This window comes from Tachysurus vachellii, chromosome 19 (genome assembly GCF_030014155.1).
Source record: "Tachysurus vachellii isolate PV-2020 chromosome 19, HZAU_Pvac_v1, whole genome shotgun sequence".
NCBI classification, from domain to species: Eukaryota; Metazoa; Chordata; class Actinopteri; order Siluriformes; family Bagridae; genus Tachysurus; species Tachysurus vachellii.
The window spans coordinates 1,568,828-1,590,000 of NC_083478.1; the positions used below are offsets into that span (position 1 = coordinate 1,568,828).

General features: G+C 41.3%; 2 protein-coding genes across 7 annotated transcripts in view; both read right to left on the reverse strand.

The window, feature by feature from the left end:
- Positions 1–76: 76 nt before the first annotated feature.
- Positions 77–13,348, reverse strand: ncoa6 (nuclear receptor coactivator 6). Of its 6 annotated transcripts, none has more exons than XM_060894659.1 (15): positions 13,194–13,348; positions 11,668–11,939; positions 11,347–11,502; positions 11,046–11,168; positions 10,197–10,319; positions 9,291–10,118; positions 9,043–9,180; positions 7,550–8,942; positions 7,315–7,433; positions 2,885–6,250; positions 2,640–2,669; positions 1,954–1,984; positions 1,568–1,609; positions 1,045–1,208; positions 77–802 (listed from the first exon to the last, which is right to left on the reverse strand). In XM_060894659.1, exons 2-15 carry the CDS (start codon positions 11,933–11,935, stop codon positions 750–752), a joined length of 6,834 nt encoding a protein of 2,277 aa, XP_060750642.1. In that variant the 5' UTR covers positions 11,936–11,939; positions 13,194–13,348; the 3' UTR covers positions 77–749. The 6 variants fall into 6 exon arrangements, with proteins under 6 accessions (XP_060750642.1, XP_060750643.1, XP_060750644.1 ...); XM_060894660.1 differs by having other exon boundaries at positions 1,954–1,981; positions 11,668–11,979; XM_060894661.1 differs by having other exon boundaries at positions 1,057–1,208; positions 11,668–11,979.
- Positions 13,349–15,187: 1,839 nt separating this feature from the next.
- The window catches only part of LOC132862379 (glutathione hydrolase 7), a 14,477-nt gene continuing 8,491 nt past the window's right edge, over positions 15,188–21,173 (reverse strand). The window contains exons 10-15 of the mRNA XM_060894368.1: positions 21,163–21,173; positions 19,062–19,214; positions 18,574–18,691; positions 18,284–18,421; positions 18,066–18,165; positions 15,188–17,928 (exon numbers count right to left, since the gene is read on the reverse strand). The exon at positions 21,163–21,173 is cut by the window's right edge and continues 78 nt beyond it. Coding sequence (XP_060750351.1) covers positions 17,753–17,928; positions 18,066–18,165; positions 18,284–18,421; positions 18,574–18,691; positions 19,062–19,214; positions 21,163–21,173 — 696 coding nt within the window. The 3' untranslated portion in view covers positions 15,188–17,752. The remainder of the gene's footprint in view (positions 17,929–18,065; positions 18,166–18,283; positions 18,422–18,573; positions 18,692–19,061; positions 19,215–21,162) is intronic.

The window sequence follows — 21,173 nt, forward strand, 5'->3', positions numbered from 1 at the left end:
ATAAGAGTAAAGTTTTATTTATCGATACCACATACGTTCCTGGAATTGTAAATAAACTATTCATATTTACAAATAATTATCATTTCTTTTTTTTATTATACACCAGGATTTAAATTACATCACAAGTCATTGAAATGAAAGCTTATATTCTTTTGATGTTGATATCAAGCTTTTATTTTAAATTTCAGGTTTCATGATTGAGATTTTTGTTTGTTGGTTTGGGAAAGTGTGTGAGAGGATGTTAGAGGAAAAAAAAAAAATTAATAATAATAATATTTAGCTGCCCAAATGAACAGAAGAAGAAAAACAACATCACAAATTCATACTTAAACAAAATGTACTCAAGTAACAAGGAAGTGAGAAGTGCGCCAACAATGAACTAAATTCATGTCCGGGGACAAGAAGTAAAATAAAAAAAAAAAAAAAAAAAAAAACAACAACCCAAAACATTAGAATCCATTTTTGTAACATTATTATTATACAATCCATCATCAGGCTTCATGATTAATCCAGCATGTATAAAAAAAACAGGACACGTCTGTCTCTCTCTCTCACGCTCGCACGGTTGTAAATAGGATATCGCTTAGTATCAGGGAACAAAAACATCTTTAATTTCTTTTTAAAAACATGTTTCTGTACATGACTACCACACACACACACACACACACACACACACACACACACACGATTACAGGAAAAACAGCAGATAAAACAGTTCATGTACAATTCACAGGTGTTAAGCTTCATGATCACTTCGACTTCCTTCGCTTGGCCTGCGTGGGACTTGCTCCAGTGTTCGATTCTTAAACGGAAACAAAAAAACGATAAGTTACCTCGTCAGCCTGTAGCCAACACGGATTAACAAAAGTATTGTTTTTATTCTTTTTCGCATATAGATTTATGCGTTTATTCTCCTCTTTAACGTTTTCCTTTAACAGAACATTCGATCTTGATGGTGAAGCGAATTTATCTCGTAGTATATCAATTTTTTTACTTATTAAAAATCTCTTATCTATTTGATGTTATGAAACGAATATAAACCACCTGCAGTTTTACCTGCAGCTTTCCCGGGGTTAGAAGATGCTGACCCCGGTCTGGCTGCTCTCTTTCTCTGTCCGTTGTCAGGCACTTCCTCTTCAGTGTCCTTCTCGGCTCGTGAGCTCCTTCGGCTGGGGCCTTTTACCTTTTCGGTATGGCCTCTTGCTTCCCTAAAAAGCACAGAACAGTAGTGGGGCAACAGCAACAAGTTGAATATAACACTAATGATAAATATCAGGATTTTTTTTTGTTTGTTTTTATACACTAAGCGTTGATAATTGTGAAGTGCATTCCATGTTTCACTTAGGTATCACAGTCAAGGTCCAACTTTATTATTATTATTATTATTATTAATCCTACAGGCCTTAGTGGAGCCCCTTTACAATTCTGGATTTGCTGTTTTTCCTCATCTACCACAGATAACCAGACAACGTCCATCCTCTTCATAACCACATTTACTAAACTGGTGACGCTGCCCTGTGCACACGCCTGCACAGGGAATCTTCAGGTTTGGTATATACATACATACCTTTGGGCTAAGTCGATGGGCGTCTTTCTTTTCTTTGCCCATCTGTTATAGAAGTGGAAAAACAGCATTAAACTGCTATGTTGTTTAACATTTTTTTGTTGTGTGATTTGGTTTTAATAAATTCATGATTTTAATGATTGTGACACCGAAGTTAGTGATTTCCAGGAAATCGGTTCATATCGTTATTAAACCGAAATAAACGCTACGTTCGTTGAACATGAAAGAAACGTTTCACAAAAACAATGATGCAGAAATGGTCGTTAAGAATCGTAGAAAATAGATGCTTAGACATTCCACACTGAAAAAAAAAACAAAAACAAAAACAAAAAAAACAAAGGAGAAACTGACATGAAATGAGAATGAAACGAGCACTCGGTTTGTCTTACCCTTGTTCTGCCACAGATGGTGCTGCCTCTACTTGAAAAAAAAATAAAAAGAAGAAGAAGAAGAAGAAAGGAAGAAACATGGATTACTGCTTTGTGTTAGAAGTCAGCTCCAGATAAACACAGACCTGCCAGCCCCAAATTGGTATAATGTGTTGTCCTGCCAAGGGGGCTCTCGTCTTAGATAGAAAAGGAGTGTGATAATATGCAAGCTTTTACCACCACTGTAACCACCAGTGGTCCAGGGGGGGAAAGCTGCCACTTATCTGGTCAAATTAAAATGTAGACACCTGACATATTTAAAAGCTTCTACTTAACACTAGAGATCAAACCACCTAGAGACCGTCACTCTAGATTCGAGTGTTGATTACATTTACGGCATTTAGCAGACACCCTTATCCACTTACAACTGAGCAACTGAGGGTTAAGGGCCTTGGTCAGGGGCCCAGCAGTGGTAGCTTGGTTGACCTGGGGTTCGAACCCATGACCTTCCGATCAGTAGTCCGACACCTTAACCACTGAGCTACCACATCCCCTCATTAGCTCATCTGGTGTTTTCATTGAAGGAGGTTTAAATAACAGAGTTCCTACACACGTTTGCTGAGGTTCGGCAGGTTTATAAACATAACAGAGGAGGTTTTTTTCTTGGATACATGTGAACATGCTGTAAGGAATAACATTGTGTTTACCAGTTTGTTGTTGTTCCTGTGCAGGCTGAGCTGTATCAACATATTAATAACATTTAATTAGTCTTGAGCAGTATGTCATAAGACAGTATGTAGACAACAGAAACATGAAGACACTTATAATGGTTTAGGGCAATAATGCTTATTGCTAACAATCGGACAATTGTCTGAAATACTTTCCAGCCAAAATTTTCTAGTTCCTAGAAAAATGAGTACAATTGTTTAAAATAGTTAATGCCATTAAAGACCTGGAATATCTGCAGCAGGCACCGTGGTGTTTGCTGACTCGGGCAAGCTTGTCTCCGTTACTGTGGATGGTTGTGGTTCTACAGCTGGAAGTAGTGGAGATGACCTTGCTTCAGGACCAGTGGATGTCGCAGGGGTCACTGAAGCATTAGGTGGAACAGACGGTGCAGACATACTTGTGATCGGTGGAGAACTTGAAGCAGAATTGCCTTGAGGTTCCACAGCAGAACCGCGAGTGATCTGCGAAGGGCTGGGTGTAACGGTGCAGGAAGAAATGGGTGGAGGAACGTGCACAGGTGCAGACAAAGAAACTGTAGGTACTAGTGCTGACAGCTGAGGTGCAGATGAGACGACTGTGGGAGTAGGTGGTGGACTAGAAAGTGTTGCATTTGTAATCACTTGAAGAGGGGCTTGAGATGATGCAGTGTCTATAGGTTTTCCTGGCTGATTTGTAGTCTGCTGTTGCATCTGATAGGGGTCACTACTGTGGGGGGTGGTCTTGACCAGAACATTTTGGACTGGACTGCTCTTGGCAATAGTTGTTGGTGATTGTGAGAGGGGACTCCTGTTGGCAACAGCAGTAGTCCCTGAGCTGGAACAGGTAGGCAAAGATCCTAGAGGTTGTTGAAGAGATGGAGAAATAGCTGGAGTTGTGTTAGAATGTAAAGAGGATGATGGTCCTACAGGACTTGTTTTTGAGATCGGGACATCAGAAATGCTCTTTTGCTGAGAAGGGTGGACTGTGTTTAGAGAAGATGCTGGACTTGCAGGCATTTGCACTTGAATTTGTCCAATCATGGTACGACCTGGCTGACTTGTGGCTATGCTTACAACAGGGGAATGTGTTGCCATGGGGGCAGATAGAGTAGAAGCTGCAGTTGAATCTGGAGCAGAAGAGAATTGAATATTAGCAGTTACCTGTATGGGCCCAACCATAGTGACAGGCTGAGAAACCACATTGGTGCTCGGCGGTACAGAAACAGAAGGTACTTGGAAAATGACGGGTCCTGTGATAAACTGTGGAGGGCGATTTTGAGTAGAAACGGACTGGTGCACATCTGGAGATCTTATGCTCTTAGTAGGTACTGCAAGCACTGTTGAGACGATGGCTGGAGGCACTGCAGATACCGTGCTAGCAGCAGAACTAATGGGATTGGATGTTACGAAAACAGTTATTTGTTTTGGATGAGTGGACCCTGATGATGTAGGTCTATGCAAGACTGTTTGAGACATACTTGTAATAGGTTTAGTACTGGAACTAACGGAAGGGTTGGGATGTAAAATGGAATTTGAAGCAGTGCTAGTAAGCAAACTTGGGCTAATACTGGATACACCCAATGATGACTGTGGGCTTAGACTACTAGTCTGGATCACATTTGGGCTAGCCATTGAACCAACCTTAGATTTTTGTTCATGTTCACTAGTGGGCAAAGGCAGCCCACTATCACTGCTCTGTGGGGTACAGGAGACACGTTGACTCTCTTGTTCCACCAAAGCTACTGGTGGAGTAACCATGGGTGGCTTTGTGGACAAGGATGTGTGGCCCATATTATCTAGCAACTGATTGAGGGATGTTGGGGCATCTCTAAAAGATGCCCCAACAGCCGTACCGTGCTCCTGCGGTGGTGGATTCTGAGGTTGACGCAGCTCATCTGACGGTTGCTCAGACGGCATATTAGGTTCTTGAATTTTTGTTTCCTGGGTTGGCATGCGTTGATTTGCCATTCTGAGGGCAGAATGATCTCTTTCCGCTTGTGTAATCTGACGCGTGTCTAGCTGTGGTACCTGCCCCTGGCTCTCTCTCATTGCATCCGAGTTACTAGGCAGTGCTTGCAGAGGGTTTAGAATTTGCTGAGAATCAAGTGTGCCTACAGATGATATAGACGTAGTGGGACTTGGGAGGACTGAAGAAGCACTGGCCATTACGGTTTGGGAACTGGCCATTTGTTGCTGATTTGCTATGGAGGTTAGGGGGTTCTTTGCCCACTTCTGTCTTCCTGGGCTAGGAGTGGCCGTTTTTCTATTTGACGCAGGACTAGATCGTCGACTGTTACTGGGACTAGCTCGCTTTGTTTGCCCTCCAACCGTCTGTTTTTCTTGCTTTGCACCTGTACTGGCAGCATTAGTAGCTTGTGTATAACCCTGTTGAACACTATTATGGCCACTAGAGTTACTGTTGTTAAGAGATGCAAGATTTGGTGGAGCTTGTCCAATAGCTTTCAAAGTGGTAGGGTTTAGACCTTGTTGATCAAAACCTCGAGTTAAGTTAGGCTGTCGGGGTGGCAGAGGGATGTTAATCTTTGGGGGGAAAAGACCGGCAATCGATGCGTTCAGTCTCTCGGGAGAGAGATTTATCTCTGACGGCTCAGTGCTGGGTGGACGGTTGGTGGGGGTTAAGGGATGGTGATATGGTCTAGGACTGGCACGGTTTGGTGTCTTAGGGCGGGAACTTTGGGAAGTTGAAGGAGCATTAGGAAAGTGGAGGTTGTGTGAGCCGGCCATTGGTGCTTGTTGGGGTGGTTGCTGTGGACTTGCTCCTGGTTGCTGAGGGACTGATGAAGGTACAGGCTTCAACAAATGAGAATTAGGACCTTGGTTGACAATATTTTGTTGACTGGCATTCCCAGCTTGAGGCGCCATTTCAACCGATGACCTTTCCTGCAAATTAGGGGTGCCTGATGCATCCTCTGGTGCCATTCCTGTGGTTCCCTGGCCAATTTCTGGATGGGGCATTCTTCTAGCTGCAGCAGCCAACTGCGAATTTACTACTGGCTGCATGCCTCTGTTTTTTTCTGGAGAGGGTGTGACACCTCCATGCCCTTGTAAATTGATCATTACAGGCATGTTTCCTTGTTGGGATACAGGCATTCGTTGTGCAGGATCACCAGGATTAACAAGAGTTCTTTGGGGATGGCCACTTTGTTGAAGTGGGAGACGATTCTTTGCTTGTTCCTGCATTTTAAGCAGCATCATCATGTGTTGTTGCTGCTGCTGTTGTGGTGTCAGTGGTTGCTGCTGCTGCTGCTGCTGTTGTTGTTGTTGTTGCTGCTGCTGCTGCTGCATGTGCTGTGTTTGCTGCTGTTGAAGCTGTAAGTGATGCGGATGGATTTGATGCTGTCCTTGTTGTGAACTTTGTGGTGTTCCAGGTTGACCAGAAATTTGCATATGCATCTGTTGCTTTTGCAATTGTTGCTGCTGCTGCTGCTGTATTTGCTGCTGCTGCTGTTGTTCTTGCTGTTGCATTTGTTGTAACTGCTGCTGCTGCATTTGTTGCATCTGCTGTTGCTGTTGCTGTTGCTGCTGCTGGGCCATGAATGGCAATGGCATTTGCTGCAAAACCCTTTGATCTCCTGATTGTCCAGAAAAGCCTAAAAAAAAAAAAAAAAGGTATTGCAATTCTAAATACCCAATTAGCTGCCTTCATGCTAAATCCAGGCAAAATCAGCACATATTTCAAGCCTGTATGTACGGGTATCATGGCTTACAGAAAGAATTCAGAAATCATTTCATGTGAGGTTAACTGTTAGGAAACCTAAGATGATTACATTTTCCTTGTTTGGCCAATGTTGTTATCCAAACCATCTTACTATTGAGAAAGGATATACTTATGACAAGCTGAAAGTTAAAGGCCTTGCTAAAGGGTCCAACACTGGCAGCCTATTGCCCCTTTTCCACCGAGGCAGTTTGAGTGCAGGTTCGGAGACTAATTTAGAACCAGTTCTTTCTTTTTCGACAGCCAAAGCACCGGCTCTGAACCAGGAAAAGTGGTTCTTAAGTAGCACCAAAACGTTGTTGGTCTAGACTTAAGAACCGCTTGTGTCAGGGGCTGTGGGTGGAGCTGGGGGCGGGGCTACTGTTAGATAATGTACCTTAAGTATACTAATGTTTAATACACTTTTACTTTACCGCGATATGATACATTATCAGCACACATAATAGTAAGTAGCTACATGCTAAGGCTAACTTTTTTCTGTGTTAATGATAAAATAACATTATGTACTTTCTCGATTACAACCTCCGTTTATACAGATTACATGGAGCTGCACGTACACGTTGGATTTGCCGCGTTTGGATGTTAATGTATGTTCACAAAGCCATGAGCATTAACAGTAAAGTAACATCCGCCATTGTTGATGTGTTTGTGTTTGTCGCTGCTGCGCTAACGTTGCTGTGTGACGTGACACGTATACAGTGACGTCACACTCGGCTCTGTGATGCTCTCTAGCCGATGGAAAGACAAACCGGTTCTTAGAAGGTTCGCCAGTGGAACCAACTTTGAACCAGCACCAGCGCTAGCTCTGAACCAGCACCCGGTTCTTTTTGGTGGAAAAGGGGTATAAGTAACCCAACACCATAAAAACCTCTCACAATTCACTTCTTGCTTGATATTCCTGTCAAAGAGAGTGCTATGAAATATATAGAAATCCCCTACCTGACCGGTTAGAAAATTCAGGGAGCTTTGAGTTGGAAGAATCTGTTCCAGCTCCTTGATCACTACCCAAACCTTGCAACTCTCCATCATCCAACCCTTGTGGAGCTGAATCCAAACCACTACATGAAGAAAAACATTTCAAGTTTTAAATTTCCTTGAATAACCGATTTAAAAAAAAAAAGAAAGAAAAAAACACAACACATCAACACACAGACAGATATTTTTCCCCCCTCACCCAATGCCTTCTACAGACTGTTGCCCCTCGCCAGCTTTGGGTTTCTTCTTACGAGGTGGTTTCTTCTTTTTTGGTTTGGCCTGGTTACCACCAACCCCACCAGCTCCTTGTTTTCCACCTGGTCCAAACTGGCTGGCAGAAATGTCACTCTGAAGTAGGTTAACTAATAAAGGACTAGTCAAGGTCACATCCTTATTCACTGGAAACCCAGCTGTTTGTCCAGCAATGGCCATCTGGCCAGCAAACTGAGAATTGAAAGGCATGCCATGACCAGGAAAATGTCCATTGCCCACCTGCATGTGTTGAGGCCCGCCCATCATACCCTGCTGCTGCTGTTGCATTTGCATGTCAGGAAGCATCTGCTGTTGGCTCAGATCACCTGTGCTTCCAGTGCCATCTCCAAGCTGATGTGAATGTTGTTGGCCAGCCTGCTGCTGCTGTTGCTGCTGCTGCTGTAGCTGTTGCTGCTGTAGCTGTTGCATCATGTGTTGCTGTTGCTGATGTTGTTGCTGTTGTTTTTGCTGAAGCTGTTGCTGCTGGAGCTGTTGCTGGACCAAATGTCCTGGAAGTCGCATCTGATTACCATGCATCCCTAATGGTTGGTTGGGATTACCGTTCACTGGGATCTGCTGGGACTGTTGTGCCATTTGCTGCTGATGCTGCTGCTGTAGCTGCTGCTGCTGTAACTGCTGTTGTTGTGGCTGTTGGTGTTGCAGTTGAAGCTGCTGCTGCTGCAATTGCTGCTGCTGTTGTTGCAACTGAGCAATCTGCTGCTGTTGCTGCGGAGTCATTTGTTGCTGCGACTGAAACGGCACCATGTTACCTTGCAAATTAGGTGATGGGCCTCGCATCATCTGGCCTGGCATAACAGCTGGTTGACCTTTGGACCCAAAAGCCTGCTTGTTACCTTGCATTTGGTTGGCTACCATCTGTTCCATCATAGCATTTTGTTGCTGTGATGCTTGTTGCTGGTGTTGGTGCTGTTGCTGGGGCTGCTGCTGTTGTTGTTGTTGTTGCTGCTGCATCAGTAATGCTTGGTGCCCCTGCCCTCCACCGAGCTGGGCCTGGTTCTGCATCATCCCTTGTCCCTGTGGAGGCATTAACTGTTTAGGAGGGGTCATCCCTCTCTGTCCTTGATTCATGGGCCGGGACAGGACAGTTTGACCTCCTGCCTGGCCTTGCACCATCTGACCTTGAGAGGGGGCTACAGGCTGATTTTGAAGCTGGGTCTGCATGCCCATCATTTGGGTCTGTAGACCTGACTGTGGTTGGCCCATACCACCACCTGAGCTGGATGGAGGCTGAGGAGGCATTCCACCATGATGGCCAATTCCACCAGATTGTAGGGAATTGGGCTGCATGTGGTTTGGTGTTGATACTGAAGGTTGTGGACCTACAACAAATTTTAATAGAAACATTGAAAAGAAATATATTTATCAAAAAATCTATTCAATCTAATAGCAAACAAACAAAAGATCGTATGAAGATTGTACCTGGATGAGCCATATTTTGGCCACTTTGAAGCTGAAGGGTACCACCTGTGGGCGTTCCCGCTCCGCTTGTGGTAACTTGTCCTTGGACATAGTTCTGACTTACATTTGAGAAGCCCATTGGCATTCGTTTTGGCATACCTGTGATCAAGACAGAAAAAATCTTTAATTTTAATATGTACTAAAGAGCTGAAAACGTACACTGAATAAGACATGGCATGCATGTTTAAATACAACAACAAAAAGCATACCTCCCATGCCTCCTTGGGGAACCTGGCCATGCTGAGGCATTCCCATAAACCCTGGCTGAACATTACCCTGCTGCCCTAACACAGCCCTGCCTGGGGATCCAACTCCCTGCGGGAACCCCTGTGGAGTTGTTGGACGTGGCCCTAGCTGACCTTGTCCAATCATAGGTGGGGTTCCAGGTGAACCCTGATGAAATGGTGAAGATGAGGATCCAGGGGACTTAGCAGCAAGGTTGCTTTGTGAAGCAGACACAGGAGGCAAAGAAGGAGGCACCCTTGATCCAACAACGCCCACAACTCCTTGGGGAACTTTGGGCTGAGGGGCTGCAAACTGGTTTGCCCCTGGTGTCTGCTGCTGTTGCTGAGCCATGGCATTAAAAACCTGCCCAGCCTGCTGGCTACCAAAGGGATATGGTGGCGGAGGATGGTTTGGTGTTTGCACAGATGCCAAAGAAGGAGGCCGCTGTACTATTTGACCTTGTGGAGGAGCTTTTCTCCAATTCGGAGGCATAGACCCCTGAGTAGGTGGTGGCTGAAGAACTCCAGGTGGTAACTGGTTCCAACCAGGAGGGATAGGCATCTGGTTTGAAGGGTTAAATGGGCCACGAGCACCACTCAACTGGGCTAACTGAGCCTGCTGTTGTTGATGCTGCTGCTGTTGCTGCTGTAGTTGTTGAAGGGCTGTCGGATTGAGCTGCCGGTTTGCTTGCATTGCCTGTATGTGATGTCCCTGCGGACCCATAGGGGTGGGTGGGCCATGAGGTGCCTGTGGGTGTTGGAGCTGTTGCGGCTGCTGCAAAGCGAGCCCAGACATCATGGGATCCATGGAATCTGAAGAACAACAACACACTGTACTGAAGATAACAAAACAACATAGTTGCAGACAGGTGGAAATTTCAAATCACTCACCCGATTGTGTTGCTGGCCTCATTACCCTCGGGTGCATCTGTCCACTACTGCCAGGTACCATACCCTGTGGAGCCATGCCAGGACCAGAGGGCACCATTGAGGGATTGTTCATCCGCATTCCAGCTAAAGAATAAATAATCATAATAATAATAATAATAATATTGATGATAATAATAATACACAAAATATAAAAACAATGAAATATATTTATTTAAATGATGGCATGTTGATTCAAAAAGCAACATTATTCCTCGTTCAGCACAACAGTTAATAATAATGCATTACTGTACGCAAAAAGCATACTTTACAAGGTAAGCTTATTTTAACCAAACCATACTTTTTCTTAGCCTTATTCTGTATAAACTTAATTGCTCCCTTAGTGACACTGCACATGCCTACCATTCTTTATTATGCTGGTGGTGAACCCACAACATGGCCCCATGTCACCGTGTGATTTTTTTTTTAAAGCAGAAAAACAGAATTCTAACTGTGTTTTATGCACCAAAAATAGACACTATTTATTAGTGCTGCTAGTTATTTTTGTTTACATCGCAATGTTGGAATATTGGCAATGACACAATTAGTGTGCCAAATCCTTCATAAACGATCTCTCGTTTTCACAGGATTTTTTTTTCTCTTTTTTTTAATCATCCAAACAAATGGCAGCAGCTGAAGCAATAAAACTGTGGTGTGAAAGCAGCATAACATGTACAGCCTTAACTTTACAGATATTTTTATAGCCATAACAATACAAGTAATCTTAAAACATTCCGATAAAAGCACGCCTTAGAAATCAAAAATGGTTACTTAAAGAAAAAAAAAATCCACTTGGATGTTTTATGTAACTACCAGGGCCTTGTTGCATAGGAAACCCAACATCCATCCTCATCTGAGCCGGTGGCCCAATAGGTCCGTTCACTCTGACTTCCTGACCTCGGTTTTGCCCACCTGCCACATTGATGGGTCCTTCACCTGCACACACAGATTTTTCACTGACATGTAAAAACAAATGTAACAGAAAAACAGGCTAGGGAATAAAAGCACACTTACAACTTATGCAAACAAGCATATGACACGAAGGAGTGTCTTAATAATTACAGGTCGAGTCAGATTTAGCAACAAAATTTGGAATAGTCTAGAAAAATCACACCTTCAATTTGCACCGATAGGATCCCCAGGTCCCGGAGCTGCTGCTGGTTGTTTTGAGCGAGGAGTCGGAGGCGTTCAGCGGCTTCCCTGGGGATATTAAATGTGACTCGCACGCTGTTCCAAGGCTCCACTCGCTGGGGTGCCAGCCTCTCAGGACCTTCAGCAAAATATACAAGATAGCATTAAATGGCCCACGTAGTGTCAAAGGTGCATGAAAGTGAAAGACATAAATACATACACACATTTGAAAAACAATAGAAATGTGTTTATATAATCAATATAATCAAACACAACTAGGATTAAACACCCAAAGTGCCCTCACCCAATGAGAGCATCTGGGGCATCCCATTTAAGATGGTGTCAAGCTTGTGCTGAAAGTCATCATCATAAAGGTTTCCCTTGAATGCGACAAAGATCGTGGTGCATTCCTTTTTTCCATGCGGATTCTGAGACCAATCCAAGCCACTGTTTCCATGATTACTGCACACGTCATCTCCGTCCTCCAATCCAGAGTCGTCCTCTGTGCTCAGAGTGACCCCAGGAGAACCCGTACACCAGGTGATCTCAGGTGGGCCGGGCTGCTGCGCCATGGCCCTTTTCAAAAAAGGAAGATGTCGGGTCTCTTGGGTCTTAGCTGTTGTTGAAATAAGAAAAACAAGGCTTTTGCAGATGTACATGAAAGGGAAAAAAATATGATTCAAAGTATAAAGCAGGAATACTTTTGACACAAGAAACACGTCTCTGCAATCTAAATTATTTCGGTCTCCATCGAGATTTTCTTAAAGAAAACACTCGGCGACGTGCTGTTATCCTAAACCGATAACAACAGGGTGCTGCAATGACGTTCCTGAGTTTCTGTTAGATGATTATTTTCCTATAACAGCGTTTTTTTTTTTTCTTCTTACACCACAGCATTATTCAATAATACAATATTCATTTATTAAGGACATAAACACAGATCATACTGTTTATAATTACATTTAAATGCTGTGGAATGTTGTAGCAGCTATTAACAGTTGACAAAAAACAACCCGCAATTTGTCGCGTTACAGAGAAACGGCAGAATGTCAGTGACAGCGACACCACTGACACTGGAGACTCCTTCCCTAAACGTCAAATATACAGAAAACTTACAGTTAAAGTTACTGTTACTATAGAAACGCTAAAGGATCCAAATAACAACAACTAATAAACGAATTAATTTGAACCTGTTACTCAGCTTGGTCATAGCTGCTGTATAGAAAACCAATCAAAAGTGTCGTCCAATCAGAATGTAGAATAACAGCAGTGTAACTCTAATGTAATAAGAGTTACACTAAAAGGATGCACTTTATGCTACAAATCAATAAAACAACAATAAACAAATAAACAAAACTAGACAAAATAACAGATCATCGTAACAAACTAACTTTATAATCCGTTTATACGACGTCAGACTCTTACAAACGGATCGTATTATATATATAAAAAGCACGTCTAAGCGTTAAGTGAAAGATTTTATTTCTTTTAAATCAACATTAAAGCGTCAAATAAACCAAACCATCTGCGACCGATGATTTGTTTTAGACTTTTACACGTTTATATCGATTCATTCCTGATCCGATTCAGACAAATTCATTCGGCTGTTTGATGCGAATTAAAAAAAATAAAACATTAAAACATTACGAAAGTTTAATTATGCTAGCTGGCTAAACAACAAGTAGCACCGACGGCTAGCATGCTAAGCTAAGCTAAGCTGTGTTCAGTTAGCTGCTAGCCGGCTAACTGTTTATCCGGACGGCTGTATTGTTTCTCCTGCTCTGACACACTTTATATGAGCACAAGACAACACCAACACAACGCTGTTACCTGATCAATCCATTTGTGTGGAAGGGAAACCAGAGAAGTGTTAAGTTAGCAGGCTAACGTGGATGCTAACTAGCCGAACGCTAACAGCACAGCAGCTCGCACAAATCTCATAATTTTCAAGCGAAGTGTTGTTTTTTTTTAACTATTCACAAACCGCACGTACGCCATCTTTGTTAGCGTCCGCTTTGTACCGTAACACACTCTACGCTAACGGCGTAACGCTTGGCGTGGGTGATTTTACGACAACCGCGTTACGTGACGTCCTATCGGTGTCGGAAATGAATTCTTCTGTAGGCTTTACTTTTGCGTTCGTTAAACTTTTACGAATTTCTTCGGCTTTAGGTTTAGACATAAAACCTTCGGGTAGTAAATATGATGTGCTACGTCTGTTATTGGTGGTGTATAAACAGTTACAGACAATTAAAATAAACAGTTTTGACACTAATGCTTGTACATACGTTGTCTAAAAACTACATATCCCAGAATCCCCTGCGCATCAGCTTTGTTAGCGTTATCGTATGTCTAATGTTCACTACAAGCTACTTCAATGTGTGTGTGTGTGTGTGTGTGTGTGTGGGGGGGGGGGGTCCGAGTTTTTTTTTTTTTTACTTATATCGAGTAATTAAACATTTGTATAAGTAAATAGATAACTATTTAATAACTAGGTCGTTATTAGTTTAGATTTGTACATAAATTCGAATGCCCGGATGAGACGGCGGTGATTGGTCCGGCGGAAAAAAACATAATTATATAAATATAAACATAATAAATATATAAAACTTATATATGAAATAAATATACTATGAATAAATATATAAATAAAAAAATATATATAAATAAAAAGTATATATGCAATAAATATACTATAAATTAATATATATATATATATATATATATATATATATATATATATATATATATATATAAATAAATATATGAATAAAAAGTAGATATGAAATAAATATAAATAAATAAAAAGTATATATGAAATAAATATACTATGAATAAATATATATAAATAAAAATATATATGAATAAAAAATAGATATGAAAAATATACTATGAATAAATATATATAAATAAAAATATGAATGAACTGAACTGTATATATGAAAATAAATACACTATGAATGAATATATAAATAAAAAATATATATGAATAAAAGTAGACTGTAATTGACAACAATAATAATAAGAATAATTATAATTTGTTTTATTTATTGTTTTTATTGAAAAAAGCAAAATTAATATATAAGTATAAGTATATAAGCCACCGTGCCTGAGGGGGCACGGTGGCTTAGTGGTTAGCACGATCGCTTCACACCTCCAGGGTTGGGGGTTCGATTCTCACCTCCGCCTTGTGTGTGTGGAGTTTGCATGTTCTCCCCGTGACTCTGGGGTTTCCTCCCCCGGTCCAAAGACATGCATGGTAGGTTGATTGGCATCTCTGGAAAAATTGTCCGTAGTGTGTGATTGCGTGAGTGAATGAGAGTGTGTGTGTGTGTGCCCTGTGATGGGTTGGCACTCCGTCCAGGGTGTATCCTGCCTTGATGCCTGATGACACCTGAGATAGCCACAGGCTCCCTGTGACCCGAGGTAGTTCGGATAAGCGGTAGAAGATGAGTGAGTGAGTGTTCAAAACTTTCAAAACTTCAAAAAATTCTGGGTTTGTATCTTTGAAAAATTAGAACTTTCTGGACAATTGGATCATTCATTCATTCATTCATTCATCTTCTACCGCTTATCCGAACTACCTCGGGTCACGGGGAGCCTGTGCCTATCTCAGGCGTCATCGGGCATCAAGGCAGGATACACCCTGGACGGAGTGCCAACCCATCACAGGGCACACACACACAATTGGATCACTTGTACAAAATTAAAAATATATATATATAAATATTTAAACATACATAAAAACATTATACTGTGTTTCTGTTCTTTATTTTTGATCAGATGTTTACGTGCTGAAAAAGAAGCGTTTCACTGAAAAGATGTTACTGCAGTGTTGGAGTTTATTTCATTGCATCTTTTTTAAAAAAAGAGCTTGAACTTCACAGCCATTTAACAAGTAAAATAAAATAAAAATAAATAAATAAAACACAATAGAACAGCAGATGACCATCATTCCTTGGAGTATAGATGCCACAATGGCCTAACTTCATGTTGGTGTGATTAAATTCGAGTAAATTTGTATCCTACACACTTTAACACAACTAGAACTATTTTGTGCCATAAGTAAGAATTCAAGGCATCGTGATTAAATTCACTCTCATTAACATTCATTTAGTCCTAAAACCAGCTAAAATCAGCAGATGGAAATATAACCTGTCTTTCAAAGCAACACGATATTCCAATATATAGAGAAGAGAAAAAAAAAATGAAGAAATAGTGCAATACAATACATCATGTTACACGAAATGTATAAATAAAACACTAAAATCAACAAAAGAATGAAGAGAGAAACAGATTCTTCTTTAAATAGAGTTACTTTAAATTAAAATGGTCTTAACAACGAAGATTCCACTTTCGGTCAAGTGACACACCGCCATCAAACAATAATGACAACCGTCAATAAATAAGATTCAGCAAAAGTGATTAGAAAGACTGCATCCATAAACCTCCATAGAAATCTCAGCAAAATTTACATCCAGCTCGTTTAGAATCTTAATAAAAATCACACATAATAACCTTTCACTTTTCTATTAAACATCTTCCGCGTGATCGGCTTTATTCAAGTTATAACATAAGGCGTTTCATTTATCCTCAAACGATACACAGAAGAAATGAAAACAGAAAAAAGCACAAACTAATACACTATTAACACATTTGTACCGTCTGATTGGTGGCTCAAGAAAAAAGGGGCGGGGCGTAAGGTTAATACTTCTTGGCTTGCACTTGTGATCATGTGACCTCACTATAGTTACTTCACCTTTGTTTCACATAAACTTGTTTTAATGATAATGACAGTTTAGCAACATTTGTGAAAGCCAGCAACGCTGAAATTATGTAGCTATCTAACACTATTAAAATGTAGGTAGCTAACGTTAATAAAGACAATTTAGCTAGCTAACATTAATAGCAATTTAACTTGGTTATGTTATTAACAATGTAACTAGCTAACGGTGTTAACTAACATTATTAACAATGTAGCTGACTACGGTAACTAAATAACGGTATTAACAATGAAGCTAGCCAACATTATTAACAATGTAACTACTGTAGCTAACGGTGTTAACTAACATTATTAACAATGTAACTAGCTAACGGTGTTAACTAACATTATTAACAATGTAGCTAACTACAATAACTAAATAACATAATTAACAATGTAGCTAGCCAACATTATTTAGCTAGCTTATGTTAGAAGGAAAAAAATATTGCGTAATTAAAAACAAATAGAATTTTTATTAAAAATAATTACGAGTATTAAAAAAAACTATTCCGTCTTCTGATTATTTTTGTCATATCGTTAGTTTCGCTCGTGTTGCAGAAGAGAAATACGTTAGAACGATGTCACATGGGAACAAAGTGATTGGCTGATCGTATTGAACTTAAGCCCCTCCCCCTTAACAAGCCTTCGTTTCCTTATTATGGAAAAAAAGAGACCTAGTGTTAAAAGGATGTTCTCCTAGAACCTGTTCAGATTCGGTATCAACGTTTAGCTCGTATTTAACGGAATTGATTAAAAGTGTATTAGATGTTTGAACGGTCAGAAGGTGCTGTTTAATTTTATAGAACAGCAGAAGTAACAGTATCGTTTCTATAGCAACGGCTCATTCCAGATCAATAAATGTAATTTTTTTTTGGTTGAGAAATTAAATAACGTAATTGTTGATAAATCGCTGCGGTATAAGAGGAAATAAACTCCTAAATCATTATTACTTGAATTGTTATTTTTAACCATTTGTAAATTTAATATTATTCATTATTTGACCATCATGATTATTGTAATCATTATTAATAAATTATTATTATTATTATTATTATTATTATTATTATTTTTTAAATATTTAAGACCTCTGGTTAAAAGGTACATGGTTTAAAGGTGCGGTACCCAAGAGTAGTCTTAGGTTCAAGGCGTGAACGAATCCCACTTGTGTTCACGAAGCTCCGCCCACAGAATTACAATGGCCTGTAGAGTATAAGCCGCTCCTTAATTCACTGTTATTATTTTAATCACCTTCTACATTCCTTCCAGGTTCTTTGCAAAAGATATGAATAAAAAAAATTGGCTATTGCACATTTAAGATATTCGATCGCATCTCAATCTCCATGACGACCTGTACGCCTTTGATCGGAGTAGACACATGGAACAACAGTTAACACCAGGTCTGAACTGAAGCTTAGGCAGTCTGAGTGATGTGTAGTTTAGTGGCCTGTAAGTCTGAGCATGCTGTGTGTGTGTGTGTGTGTGTGTGTGTGTGTGTGTGAGAGAGATGTATCTTATTCAGTACCCTCACAATGACTACAGCATTTTCTCCAAGTGTCAGTAATGTACATTCAGTCTCCATTTGTGTTATTGCACACACAGTAGAGCAGCTTGGGGGGGGCATGGGGTATTAGGGCATGGACGTGAACATGGTGAGCGCGGAGGCGTCGACACTGCGAGGGTCCTTCACTCCGATGATGACATCATTGGTTCTCCTGGTTCCCTCCACCAGTGATATGACCTCCACCCTCTGAACAACGTGGCCTTTCTGCTTCAGCGTCTCCACGTCTGCGCTCTGAAACTCCGCTAGTGAGGGAAAAATGACAGGATTTATCTGATGGTGATGCACAAAATACAGAAAAAATTTCAACCCAACGATCTACGTGGTGCTCTCGCGATAGACACTCTCGTATCGCCCGATATCAGGTGTCAGATCTTCTCACCATCCACCAGGAGCGTGTCGAGTTGAAGCTGAGGGTGAAGCCTGCCGACGGTCAGACTGTCGCTCAGATTCTTATGCAGCGACAAGATGTTCATCAAAACCTGAAATACCAAAAGATAATGTTCATGATGAAGTGTTAAAAGCGAAACACGTCAGACGCTTAGCAGGTTTCCTTTCTGACAGTGAAATAAAGCGTGCAGCGTAGTGAAGCTGGTGAACCTGCGTGATGCCGCTGAGAGCGCGGTCACCGTTGGAGGATCCGAGAGCCACGTAAGTACCACAGACACCCAGCGAGGGTCTGACGACGGTGGGCATGAGGAACGAGAGCGGCCTCTTCCCAGGCTGAACGCTGTTATGCTGGAGAGGAGCGTGAACACAACCACTTTAATGAAGAAACCTAAAACTGGTGACTAACAACAACAATAATATAATTCTATTTAATTCTACAAATTTCACCGATTTCGCCTTAATGAGTATTCACACGGGGGTAAATCATGAACTCTGAGTACCGGATTGGGTGGGATGGAGCTCTGGCTCTTGTTGGGCCAGGAAAAGTCCAGAATCTGGCTGTTCAGGAGGATTCCAGACGGCGTCACGATGCGGCTGCCGAAAGGCTGATTCAATGAACTAACGAACAAACAAACAAACAACCAAACAAAAACAAAAACAGATCACTTGAACTTTCTCAAGCATAAGAATGTAGAAACTAACAGGATTCGATACGTGACAAGTCAAACACGTGAAAGTATCCTGTTACGGGAGAACAAGGGATTATTTTGCTTTAACAGCATGTTTTAAACTATTTTTTTTAATTAATAATAAAATACCCATCACGCTTTTTATCCACTTATAGTTACGTGTAACGATGTGGAACGGATGCGGATGTTAAAAAAATCTTTCTCCATGCAATTTGTATGTATGTGATTTTATATCTACAGTATATACTGTATGTGTGTGTGTGTGTGTGTGTTTTTCCACATTTCATCATTCCCTCTACCTCATAACTGAGACAATGAAGTCATCAGGCCCCATGACCATGACCTGACTGACCCCCCTGCCATCCTCCAGAGTGTAACTGGGTAAGTAGTGGCCCGGAGGAGAGGAGTACGAGTCGTTGATCATCTGCCTGAACTGAGCAGCTTGACCTTTACTGCAACACACAAACACACAAACCTGAATTTAACACACACTCGCTATCCAAGAACAGATTATTCCGCCGTCTCACTCGGACACTGTAGCTTTCTACCTAAGAGCTGTTGCACCGATCCTTAACACCACCCTGTACTGTATCTGTGCTCATGCCAGGACATCATATGTATCGTAATCAGTCTTAGCCTTGTCTATGACACTTACAGTTGAGGCCAAAATTATTAGCCCCCCAGGAATTTTGGAACATTTTCCTAAAGATCTTTCCAATGTTTGCAGCATTGATAAAACTTGATATAATCAAACATTCGCCAGTGCTATTTAGTAGCTTTTGGTACATTTTGGAATATAAAATACATTTTTAGGCTTGCTTTATAATCAAATATAGTGAAAATGGGGTGGTCAAAAATATTAGCCCCTTGTGAATATTTGCTTTCAAAACACACCCAATTAATCAATCAGCTTTCAAAACACACCTAATTAATCAATCAGTTTTCAAACCACACCTGTGCAGTCAATTGGCTTCCTAACAACACCTGGGCATTCAATCAGCATTAAAGGACTCCAAGGAACAGGGCACTTGAACACATTATTGGGAGAGACTACTTTTACTCACCATGCCAAAGACAAAGGAAATCAGTCTTGAGCTCAGAAAGAAGATAGTGGAGGCTCATGATAAGGGGGAAGGCTATACTGCCATTTCCAAGCTTTTCACAGTGTCTAGAACCGCCGTACGTTGCATCATTGCCAAGTACAAGGAGACAAATTCTGTAAGAAACAAACCTGGGCGTGGTCGTAAGCGCAAGATTTCAAGAACCCTGGAGAGGAAAATAGTCAGAGATATCAGCAAGATGCCCCAGACATCTGCCAAGATGATTGTTGCTGACCTGGCCTCTTCTGGAGTTGATGTTTCAAGGAACACAGTTGTGAGGGCTCTTCATCGTGGTGGGCTTCAGGGCCATCGTCCCAGAAGAACCCCTTTACTCAAACAGCGGCACATCACAGCTAGACTGAGGTTTGCCCGTGAACATTTGAAAGGTAAAGATGAGTTTTGGGAGTCTGTGCTTTGGTCTGATGAGACTAAACTGGAACTGTTTGGGCACATGGATGTTGCTTATGTTTGGCGAAGAAAGGGTGAGGCCTTCAACCCTAAGAACACAGTTCCCACAGTTAAACATGGTGGTGGGAGCATCATGCTGTGGGGCTGTTTTGCAGCTTCAGGCACAGGGAGCCTTGTTCGGGTGCATGGCATCATGAAAAAAGAAAATTATGTTGACATTTTGAGGGATAATATGCAGAAATCTGCTCGTAGTCTAGCCTTAGGTCGTCGCTGGGTCTTCCAACAAGACAATGACCCAAAGCATACATCGAAATTGGTCCAACAGTTCCTGAAGGATACCAAAACAAAGGTCCTGGAGTGGCCCGCACAGAGCCCAGACCTCAATCCTATTGAGAATCTGTGGCGAGTGCTCAAAGTGAATGTCCATGCTCGGAAACCACGTAATTTGGACCAGCTGGAGCAATTTGCAATGGAAGAATGGGCTAAAATCCCTCAGGAAACCTGTGCCAACCTAGTAAAGAACTACTCTAAGAGGTTGTTGTCAGTTGTGGCTCAGAAAGGGTTCACTATTGACTATTAATGACCGGGGGCTAATAATTTTGGACGTTTCATTTTTGCCCTTTCTTGTTTCAACTCACTATTTCAATTAAATATCCTAATCAAACTTAGTGGAGATTTTGTCTTTGTTATTTTGGAAACAAACACACTATAAAACACTTGTTGTTAATGGTCATTTCCATGGAGAAATCAAGAGTTTTGTCTAATTTCATAAGGGGGCTAATAATTTTGGCCTCAACTGTATCTACAGGACTCAAATGACTTTATGTCTTCATAGTGTCCTGTGCATCGACAGCTCGCGTTTGGCGTGCCGGGTGTCGTTGAGCTGCTTTACCTTAACATTCG